At 50.1% G+C, this 20,487-nt stretch overlaps 1 protein-coding gene across 1 annotated transcript in view; it reads left to right on the top strand.

The window, feature by feature from the left end:
• The window catches only part of TMEM132C (transmembrane protein 132C), a 124,143-nt gene that overhangs the window by 71,544 nt on the left and 32,112 nt on the right, over positions 1–20,487 (top strand). Inside the window, exon 4 of the mRNA XM_069497496.1 lies at positions 9,027–9,210. Coding sequence (XP_069353597.1) covers positions 9,027–9,210 — 184 coding nt within the window. The remainder of the gene's footprint in view (positions 1–9,026; positions 9,211–20,487) is intronic.

Below are 20,487 nucleotides of genomic sequence, written 5' to 3'. Positions count from 1 at the left end.
AGGAGGCAGATAGTGAACTACGAAATGCATAGAAATGTATAAGCCGTGTCAAGAGGTCATATAATTAAAGTGGCTGAATAAGCCCCGAGTAACAAGGGTCAATGTCGTGAACGAGTGAGCCATGGGGAGAAGGGCAGATGCTATGGTGGGAGAGCCCTGGTAAGCAGCATGTGCAAAGGCCCTGTGGTGGAAGGATGCTCGGTGTGGTTGGGCGATCCCAAGGAGGCTGGCCTGGCGGGACCCGGGGCGAGGAGGTCAGTGGGGTACGTGGAGGTGAAAGCATTATGCATCCTGGGGCTGGGATCAAAATAAACGTTTCACTCAATAAACATTTGTTAAGCCACATGCACCTTCAGCTGCCAAACGCAGTAGGTGTATTTGCCATCTACAAACACCACTGTGCAAAGCAATCTGTGCAACCCTATTCCTGCGCCTGGCCTGTCATCGCGCTTGGTGTCTCCCGTGGGTCCCTGTTCTACCTGCTGGCTGACAACCTGGTGGATTCCAGGTCTGCCCGGGCATTCCGGGTGGGAGCTCAGCTGATGCCGCCGGCAAGCTCTGCCCTGTTCCCCCAAGACTGACCCGGGGGGCTGGGGCTCAGCATAGCTCCGGACACCTCAGCCTGCAGGTGTCTTCAGGGGTTCGCTGTCTTATGGCTTCACCCACAGGGATGGGCGGTCCCCTTTTGTCCATGGGTGTGGTCGCCGTTTAACGCTGACATTCTCCGAGGCGTCCTTGTTTCCACCTGTCTCTGAGCGCACAGTGGGCACCTTCTCCACTGCTCTGCTGGCCCCTGCGGGAGGCTGAGGCCAGGTCAGCGTCTGCCTCGGTTCTCTCTCACGGACCTCAGTGACCAGCCCTGGAACTAGGCAAAGAGTCCTTTTGCTCTTCTGTGCCATTCAGGGTCTTAGGGGGCTGGGGGCCCAGGGAGGGCTCCTGTCTGCCCCAGCATCCCAAGCTCATCCTATTCCTACCTCTGCTGTGTCCTGCTGGCCCAGCACAGAGGAGACTCCAGGATCATTCAGGAACAATAAGATAGGTGTAGCAGTCAGAGTCTTCATGTGCTGCTGCATAACAAACTGTCCCCTGACTGACTCCAAAGAACTATTTGTTATTTCTCACAATCAGTAAGAATCTGCTGGGCACTCCCTCTGTTGGAGCTGTATATATCTGTGCAATCGCTTGGGGCTGGGACGGCCAGGCCTCCCTCCCTCTCTCCCCAGACAATCCTGCATCTGGGGGTCCTCACGCCCTGGTGGCCTCACAGCCATGCTCTGAGTTATCCCACAGAGTAAAAGCAGCAGCTGGCAGGCTCCCTAAGGCCTTGGATGTTTTGCAACATCACTTGCTCCGCATTCTATGGGTCTAAATGAAACGAAATGCAGGCCCAGCCTAGATTCGGGGGGGTGAGGAACCAGCAGCCCCTCGAGGGGGTTTGCAGCAGGGTCACCTTGCAAAGGGGTGCATGCTGGGATGGGTGGAGTGTGAGACCATTCAGGAACCTAGCGCAGGGTCGAATGCCTCGTTCTACTCAGGCCCTCGGTGGATTGGATGAGCCCACCCACGTTGCGGAGGGCGATGTGCTTTACTCGGGTTCAACGTGACTTTCATCCAGAAACGCTCTCACAGACACACCCGAAATACTGTTCGACCACATGTCTGGGCTCCCCGGGGCTCAGTCAAGTTGACGCATGAAAGGAACCATCATGGAGACCAAATGGGGCCCGAGGGTCGGGGTGAACACTGGATCTCGCTCCCGGACAGGCGTCAGTGCTGTTGCTGCCTTGGGCGTCTTCAGTGGTGGGGGTGTCAGACCAGCCCCCCGGGGTATTGGCGGGGGAGGGGGTGGGGGAGGATGCTGTATGCAGGGGGCATCACTGGGTTTCTCCTCACTTTCGCTTGAGTTGCACATGGGGGTCTTCGAAGCCTTCATGCACCCACCCCCGTCTTCCCTGAGAGTCACTTTGGAAGACTTCGTTCTCCTTTGGCAGAAGCCTCTCTTTTGACGGCATGTTGATGGACTGGCCAGATTGGATCTGCAGGGCTGGGCTCAGTGTGCACCCCTGGCTGGCACAGGGACCACCCCGTGCGGGAAGCCACCATGGCGGCTGTGGAGCACCAAGGCCCTGCTGGGCAGGGCGTCGTGGGAGGCTGTGCCCCTTCCACCCTAACCTCAAAGGCCTCTCAGCAACTGCACTTCCTAAAATGTGACCTAATTTAGCTACAAGTCCAGCTGCCTGGGAAGGAATATGTTATGATGGGAAGGACTGCATACTTCTGGCGTGCCGGGTCCACGTGAGCCTCCTGCTCCGTTTCAGGAAGTTGCAGCCTGCGTGGAAAATGAGAGCCAGCCACGTGCAAGACCACAGCAGAGCCCTCCCTCACGTGGCCCCGGGGTCCCTGGAGCACTGCCGGGGGCTTGCACACAGAAGGGGCCTCGAAGAACTGGAAGCTTCCATGGCCCCTCTCCCCAACTCTCAAGGACTTCATTTCATCCACGGTTTTGTTCAGCCTGCCTGTCTTTCCATCACCGTCCTATTTATTTCATTAATTGGATTAGCTGCCAACATTTACACAACAGATTTCCTATTTTAAAAAAAAAAAATCAGATTTCTCTTTTCTCTTGGAGAACAGACTTTCTGGCAACATGGGGCCCAGATTTGCACCTGGCTGTGGTGAGCCAGAACTGGGGCGCAGCTCCCCACGCCCACCCCAAACGTGGCAGGGGATCTCCTGTCGGTGACAATCTCCATCAAGGCGTGCGTTGATCCCTCATCACACTTCGCCTGTCCATTTTGCTGGCCTGACCCCACAAGGCATTTGAGTTTGTGGACCCTGCTACAGATGGACATGCCTCCCTGCCTCCCGCTCCGCCAGCTCCCAGCATCTCAGCAAGGGAGCAGGTCTCTGTTCTAGAGACCTCGCTTTTATTAACATATTGACAACATCAGTTCTAGAGAGGACAAGGCCCCTGGCACCAAAACTAACTTTCTCCTTGAAGAATTCTTTGCCCCAGTCACCCTCATTCAAAGTGCCCAGTGTGGACCTCTGACGGGCCGAGTTGAGATAACACACCCTGATCCAATATGCCGGGGCAGTGACAAAGGGACTAACATCTGAGTGTCACCACTTAAGGTGCTGACTCTGTTAGTATGGGGCAGACCCAAGTATCAACAGTTCTTCTTTGAATCTCCCTGGGGAATTACAGTGCGCAGCCAAGGTTGGGAGCCCCTGCGTTAGAGGATGCGGAGGCTCGGGTTGCTTCTGTGAGGGCTGCAGTTCTTTTAAGCGATGCCATTGGCACCAGTCTGATTTGCAGAAAGCCCTCTCTCTCTTCTTCTTTGCATACATTTCCCTGCTCCCAGAAATATTTGCGCTTTGGGGAACGGGATAGAGAGAAGTAAATGTAGTTTATTTGTTTGTTTGAAGTCCGAGCTCGTCATCTACACCAAGTGTGCTTGGAAACAGGGCAAGCTTTGCTCCTGCCACCCGTCTCTCACCTTGTGCCCTGAACGAACTCTGGTACTGTTGGGACATTTCCGTTTTTGTTGTGTGTCAGCGCAAGGTGTTTTCCGTCACTTGCAGCTTGCCACTCAGACGGAGATGTCTCAGCACCACGGAGAGCTCCCAGGAAGTGCCGGGATGTTCCTGTGGACGTTAGAGTCAGTGGGACTTTCTAATAAAGCCTTTCCCAGAGGGGACGCCTGTGGCCTTGCCTTCATGAAATACACATGAAGCAGAATGAATAAAACAAAACCTGGGTCAAATGATTCTGTTTTCCCGCCGTGGCTTCCCTATGATAAGGTTGATTTCATTTTGTGAGTCTCTTTTCCATCTGCAGGCGCTAAGCTGTCCACAGCTGCCAACTTGGGGGCTGAAATCCCTTATTCCCCATAGTGGACAGGTAAGGCCCTTTTGGATTTTTGACACACCCCAGACTCCCTCCCCCTGCCTTTTTTTTTTTTCCCATTTTTGCCAAATAGAGTCCAATAGCTAAGAGGTTTAGTAAATTGGGTTTCCAGTGGTCCAAACTTTATTGTGACTACTGGGGGAATTTATTTGCTTTTGAGTAAGAGCTTTTTAAGCCAATTTTGAAAATCTCTTTCAAGAGTTACTTCAATACATCTGCACTATTGATTTAGCACCTGATGGTTCTTGGGTGCTTCCAGAGTCACTTAAGTGTTTAGATTTCTCTCTTTATTACTCCGACGACATCCCAAGCCCCGTGTGAGCTGACGTGGAGGGCTCTCGGTCCCTTCAAGGCAGAAGCTTAGCAAATATTTCGGTCTGCTCAGAGACGGCGGGAAGGCACTGACCACAGACAGAATTGCAGACAGATTTCTCCTTCCCTTGGTCTCCATGTGCCAGTAGAGTGGGATCGTGGCATTGTGCCTGGCAGAGGCAGGAACTGAGCGAATGCACTGGGTGCACATTTGAATGAATGTCAGTTCACAGTGAATGGCAGCGACTCTGCATCTCTGCTGTGTCTTGTTCTCGGGAGGCTCCTGGACCAGCCTAAACAGGGCACGTCCTAACGATGGCTTTAGGCAGCCAACCCTGCAGTTCCTGAGCACGAGTGTGATGTCAAGTCCTGCTGAAAACAAGAAACGGCTAACATTTATTGATGCTTGCTGAGGCCAGTCTCTGTTCTCAGTGCTTTGACTTAATTCGTTCACAACTCTATGGAACGGGAGGGGTGAGCGTCCCCATTTTGCAAATAGAGAAAGGGAAGCAGAGTTGTCCATGGTCACCCAGCCAGTGTCTGGGAAGCCAGGAGTTGAATCTGTTTGAAAGCCCACGGCACGAACCCTAACACTCAGCGTGTTCCCTCGAAGGAGCCGTGGTTTTAATCTCGGTTCTAATCCCTAAATTTCTTCCTCCTTCCTTCCCTCTCTCACTTCCTTCCTTCCTTCCCTCCTGCCTCCATCATTTTATCTCTTCCTTCATTTCTTCTCTTCTTTTTCTGTCTTTGAATAAAGTGCTTCTTGGAGGCCTAATATTTACAACACATCAGAACAGAGGTGCTCTTGTTGCAACAGGAGTGTGCTGGAGGGCAGGGGTGAGGTTAGGGATCAGCCTGGGCCCCGTGGCGGTTGCTGTCTCATCCCCTTGGAGGGCTAAGGATCCCAGGCTCTGCAGTGGGGAAACCACCACATGGCATCGTCTTAGGACAACACCTTCCAGCTCAAAGTCACGGCACTTCTGCGAAATGCTTCCTCCAGAATACAGCGAGACCACACAGATGTTTTCCCAAGCCAGACACAGCAGAGATGCTGTTTGAGCTGCATTGTGGCTACAAAGTTAAGGCTTTTGCATTTAAAAATCCAGAAATTTTAGAGGAAAAACCTAGACTCCCAGCTTCTCTGGGAAAATCTTTTGCTATCCTTGCTTTTCAGAAGGCAGCCGTCAGCAGGAAGGAGGGGGGATGCCCCCTTAAGAGGGACAGAGGAAGGACCACAGGCACCAAACAGCCCTCTGTGCTCATCCCCACAAAACGATCGAGTTTCCAAATACAGTTTCACTTCCTTAAATTTATATATATAACTGTGCCTTTTTTAGACATGAAGATAAAGGCTGTGTGGAGATGGAGGAGGAGTAGGCAGGGACATGAATGAACAAAGATAAACAAATGCCGGAGTCAGTTCTTAGCTTCCCAAAGGAGTTCCTCGTCTTTGAGTCAGAATGTTTGATCCTAAGCCCTCCCAGGGGCTCTTTTCTCTGTTGGTTCAGCGCGTCTGGGATTTGCTCTCACACACGTTCCCCGGGTCCCTGTGGCCACAGGACAGTCTCCTCATCATCTGAGATCTCCAGCTCCCTGAAAAACTGATGTCAGTGTCGGAAACATACGTGTGCTCCACGCTGCACCAGGGAGCTTGCCCCAGTGTCGGTCTGACCCAGAATTCTGCACGGCTCCCGGAAAGCTGGAGTTTCCCTCCAATTGTAAAATTTGTTTTTTTTTATTTTTCTGTAGTGAAGCCAAGATTAAGTAGAGTTGGCTCGTAAGTGGGGAGAGTCTGAGCGGGGAGCCACAGAGTGTTTCAGGGGGCTCCTGGCAAGTCGGTCCCTTCTCCGCGTGGTTGAAGAGCAAGTTGACACACACACGCTCGTCGGCTGCAAGGGCATCTGTGCTGTCACTTGTGCCCACGGGAGCCTCAATAACCGTGAGGGTTTTTATCGGGATTTGGAATAATGTTTTCATGGAACCTGGCCCAGTCCTGGCGTACAGTGAGTATTTCGTAAACAGTAGCTTGTTGTTTTTATTCTTATGTTAACTTGGACAAAACACCTTAGGAAGGTAACACCGTTGCTCATGAGAATCACATAACAGTGTCTTTCCAGCCAGAAAGAAAAACACGGCTTCTCTTCTCTCTTGTCCAGTGTTGCCCCTTCCTTACCGCCTCCCTTAGCATGATTGCCGTGGAGGGGACACAGCTGGGGCGTGAGAGGTCGTGCTGGATACTTCTGCACACCGCTGTCCTCCCCGCACAAGGGCAATGCTGTGTTTCAATCTTCTGAATGATGCCGCTGAGTCTCAGAGATGATGTGCGCGGTTGTGATGCTCACAAAAGCATTTTATAACAGAATGAAGACGGGCGCAGGTTGAGGGCCATTGCCACACCACAGCGCTGTGCTGGGATAGGCATCCCTTGGGGGTTGACAGGGAGTCTTTGGACGGCTGGACTTTTGCCACCTCCAGCACTAAGGGCAGTGAATGGTTTGCGGAGTGGAGTCCATCAAGTAGCTACCGGACAGCTCAACACCGGAACCAGCTCTGCTGCAGATAAGGAGATGTCAGTCCAGATGTTCTTGCTAAGAGGACAAGGTTACACTCCCCCAAATGAAGGAGTGTCTGTGGCCCAGTGAGGAGAGAGAGGTGGGGCCAGAACATTCTGGAAGGATATCCTGGATGATGAGTTGGGTCATGTGGGCTCAGATACCTGTGGGCGTGGGTTGCTGAACCAAGAACATATCTCTCACCTTGGAAGCAGTCTAGACTCCAGATGCCTCTCCCTCATTGCTCAAGACCAGTGATTCACTCTTGAGACTTGCAGCCTGAGGCTTGATGGTCCAGACCTTGGATTTAGGAATCTCAAGCATCTCATAAATCATGATTCTCTGGGGCCCAGTGCTGGCCCAGAGAACTCGGGGAAGAGTCACAAGTCCCAGTGCTTTGGTTGGTGCACAACCTTCCCAGTCCTTCCTGTCCTGGCCACGGAGCGGGGCTGAGGGTGATGGGTGAGGAATTGCATTGCTGGCAGTTGAGCAAGCCCTGAAGAGGGACTGGTTGCATCTGCCATTCATTAGTGCCCTAGCGAAGGGAAGGGTTTCCATGACAACTCTTTGCATTGGTACCAATAAACACTTTGCATGAGGTTTTTAAGTATATTTGTTGTTTCCTTCTTAATGTGCTGTGGACAATCGCCTTCAACTCACCTGCAAACAGGTGACCTTCCAGGGGATGCCAGCCTGAGATGTTGCTCACTGGTGACCCTCCCCTTACAGCCATCCTCAGCATATAGACAGGGGACATCATTGGCACTTCAGGCTGGCTGCCAAGGCTCACCAGAACCCTGACCCACCCTGCAAACCCAGCTCTGTGCCCGGAATGCCCTTCCCTCTCGCCTCCACCAATATTGATTCTATTTATTCAACAGCTCTAGAAAGCCCGGCCAATCTCCCCTACTCTAACTCCTAAGTAAGTGCTGGCAAAGTGTTTCCGCAAAGGACCAGCTAGTAAATATTTGAGGTTCTGTATATACACTGCCTGATGCAGTTACTCAACCATGTTCTTGGAACGCAAAGGCAGCCATAGAAAAACATACACGAATGAGCAAGGCTGAGCTCCAATAAAATGTTATTTGTGAAAATAGGCAGCTGGCTGGATTTCATCTGCAGGACACAGTCTGCTGTCCCCTGTCCTGAAGAGGCTGTCTTGGTGCCTTGTGATGTCACTTTGACCACCAGCTGTCTTCGGGGAGGTTGCTGTACGGAGCGTCGGTCTGGGAGACGGGAGACGCTGTGGAATGTGTCGGCTCTGCACCTGCTGGCTGTTGGCTGTGAGCAAGCCGCTCTCCCTTCCTCGGCCTCGAGTTTATCATCTAAAAAATAAACAGTCTGGACTGTCAGTAGCTCCCTCAGTACCTCTATCTGGGCCCACCGGGGAGGTGTGGTGTTGGTCAGAACTCCTAGGTGCAGACAGCAGGCTGGCTTAGCTAAGCAGTGCCTCTAAGCAGAAGAGTTTCCAGTAAAGGACACTGAGCAATTCAGAGAGTCCCTAGGAGAGACGTCGAGTTGAATTTACCCTGCACATGCAGGGACAGAGCAGCCAGGGGTAACACAGGCGGGGAAAACATCCAAGCTCTGCAGAGGACTAGGGCAGTGGACACACGACTGCCGGCCACGTGGCACGATGGTTTGGGGACCTGCATGCCAGGAGCCCCCCACAGCCACCCTAGGAGAACCAGGACCACTGTGCTCACCTGAAAACCCCAACTCTCTTCCCGCTGCTGGTTCATACCCTGCTTCCACCTCTAAGTCCCAGAGAAGTGGGTCCGACCGGTGGAAACTCTGCTTCAGTCCTGCTTCTAGCGGCAGGGGAGCCTGAGGATGCGGTTTACAAAATAAAGGGGGACACTTTATTTATTATTTTATTTTACCACTTGCTTTTGAACTTGGATGGGGGGAAGTTAGTGCCAAGGTCATGATGATGCACACTGCAGGTAGGAGGCAGACTGGATTAACTCACTGTCTGAAGAGCGGGTAGAAACCAGCCCAAGGGCCCCATCAGTGCACACGCAGATTAATGCTCTTAAATGCTCTGTCCAGACCCCTCACCTGTGCGTCCCTCTCCCTCCCAGCTGCCTGGCCCCTTGCAGGTGGCTCCACATCCCCGGTGCCTCAGAAAACCCCCGAGCTCTCCCGCCCTGCAAGATATTTTCTCTGTCCTCATCCGGGGTGCAATGGAGAGTGAGAGGAGAGTCGTGTGAAGGAAGCCGGCTGAGAGCCCTTTCTTTGCTGTCTTCCAGGAGCAGCAGTGTGTTCAACGAGGTCGTGCAGATGAACTTCGAGATCGCCAGCTTCAGCAGCCTCTCGGGGACGCAGCCCATCACGTGGCAGGTGGAATACCCTCGGAAGGGGACCACGGACATCGCCGTGTCGGAGATCTTCGTCAGCCAGAAGGACCTGGTGGGCATCGTCCCCTTAGCCACGGTAAGACCTGCGTCGCGGCGGATGCTCCTGTGTTTGTGTCTCGTGGCATCCGGGGCCGTCCCTGTGTCTCACGGGGTGTTTGCTGCAGCTGTTTTAGGGGTGTTTGCTTTCAGAGTTTCCCGTCTTCCCCTGGAAGTGGCTGCGTTCACTAGCCAGGCCGTTCTCGACTTCAGTTATTCACAACACCCTCGTGATGTTTACCAGAGCCGAGTGCCAAATGTGTTGTTATTTACTTCCTTTTCTTCATGATATCTACTCCAGTGATTTCTTCTGGTCCTTTTTTCATAAGGAATCTTTAGACCAGTGTGTGTGCTAATCGTGATGAGCTCGGCTATACTGTGGCAACAAGCAACCCCAAAATCCAAGGTGCCCAGAGTGACACAAGTCATTTTTGCTCATACTACATGGCTTAATTGGTGGGGGCTCTGCTCCGTGCAGTGTCTCAGGGGCCCAGACTGATGGGGACATGATCATTTTGTAGCTATAGCATCAAGGACATGTGATCTCCTCTGTCACCAGGCAAAAGAATGGACAGGTAGAGGGTCACATGCAAGCTCTTTCAAGCAGTGGCCTAGAAGGGACATGTGACACTCCCGTGCACACACTGCTGGCCAGAAGGAGCAACATGGCCCCATGGCTGGGACACATGGGGGCAGAGGGAGAGCTGGGCGGATGCCACCATCTCTGCGTCACTGTGGGATCAGGTGAACCTGTAGCATCGACACAACTAGAACGTAACCGTTAGAGCACAGACGGTGTGTCCAGACCCACCAGTCCCTGTGGAGCTGGGAGTGCTCGGGCAGGACGGTGAGAGGCCAGGACTGGACATCTGCCCCCTGGCCCCTCACCGACAGTCTTCCATGCCCCGGGACTGTCCCCTGGGGCCCTCCTATGCTTGTGCACAAGTGTGAAGAGTCCCTCTAGAGGATCCTAAAAGGATGGAGTTTCAGAGGCACACGAGGAGTGTTTCATGTGTGGCCACACCCGTCTTTGCCAGAATTACGGGGCCCAGCGTGGATGTTCCAAAATTCATTCCTGGGCGGCTTTGGGGTAAGCAGCCTTCCTCGCCAGGATGTTGACACTGTAGCAATTAGAACGCTCTGATCCGCCGGCCCCGGGGAGCCACCCTGGGGCAGGTGCGGAGCGAGGCTGAGCCGCGGCGCGTGGTGCATCTGGGGAAAGCCTGGCTCCTGCTCAGAGAGGGAGAACAGACGCTGGACACACAAAAACAACAGATGTCCCCCCGGAAGGGATCGTCCGCCGACAGGATCTGCAAACACTTTGAGGCTGGAGAATGATTGCTTTTGACTTTCCATGTCCTAGAACAGAGGTCAACAAACCACAGCCCACGGGCCACCTCCAATCTGCTGCCTGGTTTTGTACCCCACGCGAGCGAAGAATGGTTTGGACGCTGTTAAGTGTCTCCATTTTATAGGGTTCTGTCGAGCTACTGCCTAGGCTCAGTTTTGCCTCTTGGCTCGGAAACCCTAAAAGATTTGCTATCTGCCCCTTTGGAGGGAAAGTTTGCAGACCTGTGTCCTAGCGCACACGCGAACATCAGTTCTGAGGGGTAAGTGCCTGGTTCCTAGCATACCTGTTTCGAAAGGGTACAACATTCAAATACTTGGAGAGGTAAAACCATCATGAGGATAGGAGAGGTTATCATGGCCCATTTTCGAGGGAACATGAGAGTCCTCCTTGAAGCAACATGTATTATAATTATTGTGGTTTTGTATTTTTGTAATGCCTTTAAGGTAACACGAAATGACTGCAGATGTCAGTACCAGAACCCTTTTGTTTGCAAGTAAATGGGAATGAACACAGACTGGCTTTATCCCAAAGTTCAGTGACGGACAAACTTCTCTGCAGCCCCAGCGCAGGGCGCAGGGCTCTGAAAGCCGGATTTGGGTGGCTGTGTGCTGTCATCACTTTGTGTCCCCAGGAATATGGACCTGACCTCAATGGTGCAAAGCAACATGGAAATTAGACAACACATGAGGCAGTTTGGAGAAACTTCTATTCTCCTATTTTCTAAGGGATTTCTTTTTTTTAAAGAATAAACTTTAGTACATTAACAACCAGCCAAAAAAAAAAAAAAAAAAGAAACTTTTATCGGAAGTAGCTAGCAAATAAAACTATAGCTTGACTTAGACAAGAAATGACATAAAATATATAAACTACTGAACAAGAGGCAAATCCTGTGTTGTCTGCTAGCAGACAGGGAGACAGCTGGTTAGGTCCCAAACAATGAAGTAAATTTTCCTGGTTGTTTTCCTCGGAAAGAAAACAGACTTCTGTTTGGGAAAAGTAAAATAGGGGATTACCAGGTGGGAAATTTGCCTCATTGGGGAATGTCTTGCCTTAAAATGAGGACTTCTCCAGCCCCTGCCTGAACCCGGGGAGGAAGTAATGAGTGAGATGGATCATCTGCAGCCTTGCTGGGAACGAGACGGGTGGAGCAGGGAAAAGCGCTCCCAACTCTCCCACAAAGTGACCCACTGAGGCAGAAGCCACCTGCATGGCGCTGCCTGCCCCTGGCGCTATTTTACCTGAAGGACACTGACACCCAGGCCACCACGGGCCCCTCCCCGCTCCAGGCTTGCCGTGGAAGCAGGACAGCTCCAGGGGGGGAGCATTGTAGGTTATGGGTGGGTTTAAAGATTCTTTGATTTGTGACTGGTTAAAGAAATGAAGCTTTGTCTGAATGCGTGATGCTTTAAGATAAGGAAGTCTGTGAATCACAGACCAGCCACCGGACATATACCGGACTCAAGTGATCTGTAGAGCAAGTTGACGGCCTGCAGGTGTGGTTGGAGCTGTGTCCTGCATGGCCTGAGGCCTGTCAGTGAGTCACAAAGGACATCTCCTAGAAGGAGGTCACATGACAAGGTGTGTCTGACCTCCCTTCTCACGGCCAGCAGATCAGCCTTAGGGTATTTCTGGGTATTTCTCTTCAAATTTGGGCAGGTGTGAGAAGTTCTTTGCCCCAGGACTGATGTATTTTGTCCCAGATTGAATTTCCTGGGAGGTGGTGAAATTTACCTGGAATTTTGAAAAGTTTCAAACGATTGTCTTTTTGCACCCTTCGCAAACTTCATGTGAAACCATTTTCCTTGACCCCTGAAATGTGGTGGTAACTTGGGAGCTTTTTTTTATAGAGAGCTTTCAAAATGCCTCGAACATGTTCCTATCTCTGCATAAAATCAAATTAAAAATAAAGTGGCAATCAGTAGGGCTGTTTAAAGGAGAGATTGCTACTTGTTCTGGAGTCTGCAAAATGATGTTCTTAATTCTCACCTCTCTGGGGTGTCATGGAGATTCATTAGGGTTTCAGACATCCTGGGAGCCCCCGGGCGAGGTATGCACCAGGAAAGGATTGTCGGCAGAGAGATGCCAGCCGGGGCCTCTGCCAAACCTGACCTGCCCTTCCAGACCCTTCCATGCTCTGCTCTGGGCCCTGGCGGCTGACCTGCCTGGACCACAGTCCCCAGGCTCCCTTGCACTCTGGATTCAGGAGGGTTTTAGCCAGTGGAAGGCATCCAGGTAATTAGAGGAAATAGGTTAAATTATGTCCCCAAGAAAATATGTAGAAGTCCTATCTCCTGTCGCCTGGGAATATGACCATTTCTGGAAGTAAGGTCTTTGCAGATGTGACTACGTTGAGCTGAGGTCATACTGGATCAGGGTGGGCCCTCAATCCAATGGCTGGTGTCCTTACAAGGAGACAGATTTGGGCGTGGAGGGGACTCGAGAAGAAAGCAATATGAGGATGGTGGCAGGGACTGGGTGTGCATCCCCAAGCCAAGGAAAGAAAGGGTGGCCAGCCGCCTGCAGAAGCCAGGAGAGAGGTAGGGAGTGTTCTTACCCAGAGCCTTCAGAGGGTGCGTACCACCGCCCACACCTTGGTTCGGGACCCTTAGCCTGCAGAGCTGGGAGAGAATCAACGTCTGTGGTTTGTGGTACTTCATTACCGCAGCCCTGGGACACTGTGTAGCCCCTCTCTCCCCAACACACCTGACAGTGTCTGCCTGGGGCATGGTCCTCCATGCTCTCAGCTCCTGTCCTGCTGGGGAGTCTGTTTTCTGGGCTCCAATAACTCAACTGCCCTCCCCTGCCCCATGCCTGGAGGTGGAGGTGGCTCCCAGCGGGCCCAGTGTCTGGGGGCTGCACCATCCCTGGCTGTTTCCTTCTGTCCTGCCCATAGCCCCGTCCACAATCCTTGGTTACACCCCCTCCAGGTAAACCGCTTTGAGCAGCTCTCAGTTTCCATCCGTCACCGAGTGATACCTGAAAGGTAAACGCTACATGCTCCCTCTAGAGTCTCCTTCCCCCAAAACACACCAAGATTATCCCAAAACGGACATGACCAGGAAGCATTCCCAGGGCCACTTTCTTCCCCTCTTCATAGACAATCAAACCTGGAGGGACCTATCGGAGTAATCTTGAACCCCCAGGGTTGGATTTTTCCCGACAGCGGCACCGTGCGGTTACATTCCTGCATCCTCTGCCTCTGCAGAGTCCGGAGACCCAGGTGCGGGAAGGCGAGCGTGCTGGCAGGGCTGCGGCATCGCAGAGGTGCTGTTGGATTGGCACGTCAATCTGCGCGTGATGGATGGCCTCACTCTGCTCCGGGTCCATGGGGAAGCGTGCTGGCAATACCTTCTGCGTTCAAGCAGGGCGAAGGCAGGCATTTCAAAGAACTCGAGGGAGATCTCCTTTGACAGGGATTGGAGGAATATTGTTTTTAAAGAGACAACGGAAAAATAATGTTTTATTGTTTTTCAAAAACATCCTACCGTGATCTCCCACTCTCCTATTTCCACTTGAAGTTGTTTCATTTGTAACTCTCTGAGAGTATTTTAAGGATGGCATCGATGCTCTAGGGCAATTGAAAAATGTTTGCTCGGTTGCAAAATAACTATATGGGCAGAATAAGTGTTTTCTTGTCACAGCTGGAGATTTACTTTGGGATTAGGTTTAAAAATATCCCTTGTCTCCAACTAACTGGCCCAGATTCTTGCCTGAAAAGCAAATCTCTGACTCCTCTGAAGCTGTTTTGCCTTGGTGGTAACGTTTGCAGGGGTACCAATTCATTATCCAGTGAATGATACCTTATCCACTGCCTGCGGACGAAGTCTGCGCTCAAAAAATGTGAGTCATGATTGTTGTCATTCTTGTTCTTACCATCATGGGCTGAACTTTGATTTCTTCCATGAGAGGAAGCTGTGGGCTAGCCCTGGCCTTCTCTAAGTTCATGCTTGCCATGATGTTACTCAGTTGACTTAGAAAGTTAGAACTGTGCTCTAGTTTTAAAGATTATATGGCTTCACTGGAGATGCTTGAGAAGTGGAAATGGAGATGATATAGATAAGCAAAGCACTAAATAAATAAGATAAAAGTGTCTATCATCCCAACGTGGAAAGAATGATGCTAGAACAAGAAAATTAGCAGGAAGGCTGCTAATTAGGTCGGCGGCTCCTCCTTCCTCACCCTCTGGGTCAGGTGGAAAGAACCCCGCACCCCAGCCTGGGTCAACCGCCAGCCTTTCTCAATGTCCCATGTCCACAAACCACTGATTCTATCATTTGCTTCATGTTTTTTCTCTGAAAAGAGAAAATAGTAGAGAGATTGGGAGCTCGGCCTCAGGCTGACTGAGGTGGATAACATTTTAAGTAATTGTCGCATGCGGGGAAAAGAAAATATGTTGGAGGGGAAAATGGAGAATATGTGTCTGGGCGTGTGGACAAGACAGGTCCCCTGGGGTCACTTCAATGTCCCTTACAACTGTCTTGTGTGTTTAGAGCTGCCTGGGAGCCTTATCCCTCCATTTTCTCAGATGAGAATGGAGGTCAAGTGTTCAGCTTTTGTCAGTCGTAAGAATTTAAAAATGTCGGCTAGGCGCGGTGGCTCACACCTGTAATCCCAGTACGCTGGGAGGCAGAGGCGGGAGGATCGCTTGAGGTCAGGAGTTTGAGACCATCATGGGCAAGAGCGAGACCCCATCTCTACACAAAATAGAAAAATTAGCCAGGTGTGGTAATATGCACCTCCCAGCTACTCAGGAGGCTGAGACAGGAGGATCACTTGAGCCCAGGAGTCTGAAGTTGCAGTGAGCTAGGCTGACACCATGGGACTCTAGCCCGGGCAACAGAGCGAAGACTTAAAAAAAAAAAAAGAATTAAAAACTGTGAATCTGCTTACATGAGGTATCAAAAATAGTCACATTCACAGAATGAATGAGCGGAATGGTGGTTGCCTGGGGCTGGGGGCGAGAGACATGCGGAGTTACTGATCAGGGTCACAAAATTCCAGTTGTGTCTGTGCACACCGCCCAACAGCACTGTGTTGTGCATTTGGAAATGTGTAAGAGGGTAGACCTCATGTTGTGTGTTCTTACCAAAGTAAAATTAAAAACGTTTTTAAAATAATTCAAATGCAGGGCTAGGGGAGGGGTGCAGCTCTGTTTCAGGGGTCCTCAAACTTGAGCATGGACAGACGTGTCTAGGGGTTCAGAGCTAAGGGCAGAGGTCAGGCTCGCTGTAGTAGTAGCTTCATACACAGAATCACCTGTCAGTTCATTTACCAGGTATTTATTCCACTTCCGCAGAGTGCCAGACGAGTGTTCTACACTTTGAGTTTCCAGAGTTAACGAGATGATCTCGGATCCTGTTTACCTGCTACATGAATCAACCTGCCTTTCATTAATAATCAAAAAGTAAGGAGGTTGGGCTTGACTTAGAAACCTCTGCCTCTCTGTCTTAGAAGAGATGGCTTTGAATATATCTGTGCACTGCTTCTTTGTAATTCCTGAGGGAATTATAAGTCCTGAGGGAAGGGCCACACCCCAGGCCCAAGGGGTCTTTTCATGCAAATTAGAAAGAGGTGCTTTCTGTATGACACTTGACTTCCCTTTATCACAAAATATACGATGTCTGTTACGTGAATGACGCCTGCTTAGATGCAGAGCTCTTGTGCAGTACAAAGCCTACCCAACTGTACCTGGCAGCCCTGCCTGATCTTGTCTGCAAACCACGTAAAACCCACTTTCCTTAGCTACAGAGAAGCAGATACCATCTATCTGGTGTTCATGTCTCCATTAGTTTTCCTTTCACCCGCATTTTAGGTTTTAGCACCAAACCACAGACTTCGATTTCTGCTTTTGCCTGTGTCAGAGCCTGGCATTCCCATCATTAACGGCTTGAGATCTGTAGTGTCCCCTTTATTTCATTGCTTTCTGAAGGGGCCTTGAAAAGGCAGGATTTATTGGGAAATGAGTATATGAGCAGTAGATAACTCCTTTTCCCAGTATTTCTGGCAGGCGATTGCAGCACAGAAGTGGTCTTCACTCTTACTCCTGTAATAGAGGCTGGGCTGCTATGGGTGTACACATCACCCGCAAAAGTGATGGTGATTACGCAGAGCAAGTATTTTAAAGCACTTACTGTAATCAGACCTGAAATTCACTTACAAATGTGTCCCTGGCATTATCTCAGATACATGCTTGCATAATGTTAAGAGATTCTAAACAACAAACTTCTTAAGATACTGTATCATTGTACCCTGAATGGGAGCGAAAGAAAAAGAGTTTTCAGAATGCTCCCAGAACCCCCGCGGTGCTCAAGTGCAGAAATCACCAGTGCCCAAGTGCCTGCATACTAAAAAGTCCTGAAAGGAGAAATGAAAAGGAATTGTTAATGGAATTTCATTTTCGAGAACCTTAGGTGGGTACAGATTTGAATGAGAATTAATCTGGGTTATTTTGCTTTATAAATTAATATGAGAACAGCTAGATGAAATGAGATTTTTTTTTTTTTTGCTTCCATCTGGATTTTGTCGCAGAGTTTAAAAAGGTCAAAATCAGCACATTCATTTATTTTATTTAAAAGTGTACTTTTTGCCTTCCCAACACACGTATGGGAGAGTTCCGTTTTCCCTTTGAGGGGCCACCTGCCATCAGGTGACACATGAACCCCTGAAATGGATCTCCATTAACTAAAAGCAATCTACAGCTGGATTATTACCCCTCGGGGTTGCGGCAGAACGTTTTAAAGGCCCCTGGCAGCTTGTGATTCTATTTCTGAATAGAATAGCCTGGATGCGCCACCTCCTTGCCCCGAAACCCTGCTCCGAGCGGGATTTTCCTCTTGCCCACAGTTGTGACGAAGAGGCCAAGCTGAGGACAGAAGTTCTGTGCACTCATCCCATTCACAGAGCCCCAGAAGTTGGGTCCAGCCACTCCCATGCCCCCCCCAATCTCAACTCCATGCCCCAGGGGGAGACGAGTTCTGCCACTTCTTCTGCGCTCTCGGGAGATGTTTGAAATTTTCTCATCCACATTTTTTTCCAGACAGTTTTATTGAGGTATAATCGATATGCCAAAGGAAAATAACCTGCACGTTTAATTTATAGAATTTTGCCCGTTTGGACGTAGGCGTAGGCCTGCGAAACTGTCATTACAATCAAGGCAATAAACATAGCCTTCACCTCCCAACGCCTCCTTAGGTCCCTTTGTGGGTTTTGTTCTGTGTGGGTGGGTTTGTCTATCTCTCTTTTTTTTATTTTTAATTAAGAACAGTTAACATGAGATCTACCCTCATAACAAATTTTGAGTGCAGGATACCCAGATGTTACCTGTAGATACAATGTTGCACAGCAGATTCTAGAGCTCCGCCATCTTGCATAACTGAAACTTTGTATCCACTGAACAACTGCCCCCATTTCCTCCTCCCCGGCTCCCATAACGCCAATCTGTTCTCTGCTTCCGAGAGTTTGATGACGTCAGACACCTTCTATACACGGAATCCCGCAGCATTTGTCCTTCTGGGACAGGGTTATCTCACGTAGTGTAAGGTCCTCCAGGCACATCCGCATTGTCACAAAAGGTAGGACTTCCTCCTTTTTATGACTGAGTAGTATTCCATTGCGTGGACCTACCACGGTTTCTTTACCCAGTCATCTGTGTGTGGACACCTTGGCTCTGTGAATCACGCTGCAGTGGGCGTGGGAGGGCGGATGTCTCTCCAACATACTGATTTCATTGTTTGTTTGTTTGTTTGTTTGTTTGTTTTGGGGATGCATACCCAGAAGCGGGAGCTCTATTTTTAATTTTTTAAGGTCTTCTCATTGACCTTTTGTTGACTTTCCCAAAGGTTGTTAGAAATCCTTCCCACACTGTAATGCCCCAACAGTTGCTAACATCCTGGGGTGTTTACCGAGTGCTCCGAGTTTTACACACAGTATCTCCTACGTCCTCACCAAAGCCCCCAGAGAGCAAGCGTTGCCCTTATGTTACAGAAGAGAAAGTCAAGGCTCGGAGAAGTAAAGTCACTCTCCCAAGATCACACAGCTTGCAAGGAGCAGCCATGGGATTTGACCTCCATCTGTTGGAAATTATCTTCCTTCCAGAAGCTGAGAGCTTGTACTTATAACCTAAGGCTTTTCCTTTTTAATTTTCCTGCGATCTTCCAAATCATTTTTGCTGTCTTGCTTTTAAAGCCTCTCCCCCACGTCCCTCTTCCCACCATGCCGTCCTGCTTCTGGAATCCACCGCACATTAAATGAGGCCCCGCCTGCTATAGACATCTCGGTTGGATCCCGCAGTTGGCACAGTGGAAGTTCCCGGAACAGAACTTTGCCAAGTTCACTGTGAATATTTGCCTTTCTCTGACCTAATTTCTCCATGGCCTCCCATGTGTAGGTAGCAACTCTGGGACTGTCAGAGTCAGCAAAAGAAAATGTCACCCAAAATTTTGAGGCTGGTTTTAATTGAGATTATTTATAAAATAGTTTTCCTGCAAAACCTCCAAAAGCTTCTAGCTGCACGAGGGTGGGGGACCTGGCTCCTGGTGTTTGTCCTCAGTTCCGCAGGGGTCGGGGTGAAGAACCAGATCGGACGGCCATCTCATTTCCGTGAACAACCAAATGCCAAACTGTAAGAGTCCTAGTTCCCTTCCCTGACACCTGCACAGCACTCCACAGTTTATAAGATGCTTTCACACATTTGGCCCTGGTTTTTGTTTGTCACTGTCCATTGTGGAAAATCCCCCCGGACACAAACATCCTTAGTGCCCCTGAGAATGTGACTCCGTAATCCTGGGGAACCTAACCTGAGAGAGCTTGAGCAAAAACTGGCAAGAAATTCCAGAACTTAGAGCTGCCCAGATTTGGTAAATCTGCAGAATCAAAGTTTGCTGAATCATCTTGCATTTCGTGTCCTCAATGATCGTACCTACATTTACTGAGTGCTGGCGCTGTGCGGAGTGCTTCGTGTCCGTTATTTCATTTAATCCTTATAACGGCTGCTTCAGCGGTGTCTCAGCCTGTGTTATCTTCACTGTGTGGGTGAGGGCACCGAGGCCTGTGGGCAGAGATGACACGCCGTGTTCATGCAGCTCGGAAAGGGCGGACATGGGGATCGAACCCACGGGCCTCTGACTCCAGAGTTTGTCCTTTTCACCACCACATCTTCAACTGGAAAATATTTACAGTAAAAAGGTGAAGAGGAGGTGAATGATGACGATGGCATTGATGGTAGTGGTGGTGGTTATGATGGTTTTGATGGTGATGATTATGGTCATGGTGATGGTGATGATGGTGAAAATGACGGCCATGGCGATGATGATGATGATGATGGTGATGATGATTGTGATGATGATGATGATCATGGTGATGATGGTGAAAATGATGGTGATGGTGATGATGATGGAGGTGACGATTATGATGATGCGTGTGATGGTGATGGTGATGATGTTGGTGATGGTGGTAGCGGTGATATCATCTTTTAAAACAGCCAAAAATCAGATCTGATAAATAAGGAAGTTGGAGAAAGACAATGGCATTTTTGACCCAAAAGGAAGTGTCAATAAGTTAAAAAGATTGACTTCTTTCCCTCCTTGTGTTCATAAATTCACTCTGGGCATAGCTCCAAAGACAAGCAGCCCAGTATCTCCAATGTGGGCACTTCCTAGGGATAGACTGGGAACTTCTCCAGCCATCCCAGTTTGCCTGCACTGAGGAGGTTCCTGGGATGTGGGACTCCCAGTTCCAAAGCTGAGCCAATCTGGGCAAACCAGGGTGAGTGGGTCACCCTTTCCCCACACTGACTTAGGGGCTGCGAGCAGGACATGCATGACCTGCCGTGGCTACTACTATAAGACCATCTTCTTGCTTCACACGTGGACACTGTTAACTGCAAGTTCTTTGTCTGAATCTGCCCTTAAGAGGAATTTTGTTTATCACCCGTATTATCATTTGTGAGATTTTACACAAATAAACCTG

The sequence above is a fragment of the Eulemur rufifrons genome, chromosome 21 (assembly GCF_041146395.1).
Source record: "Eulemur rufifrons isolate Redbay chromosome 21, OSU_ERuf_1, whole genome shotgun sequence".
NCBI lineage: Eukaryota > Metazoa > Chordata > Mammalia > Primates > Lemuridae > Eulemur > Eulemur rufifrons.
This window is presented reverse-complemented; position numbering and strand designations above follow the sequence as displayed.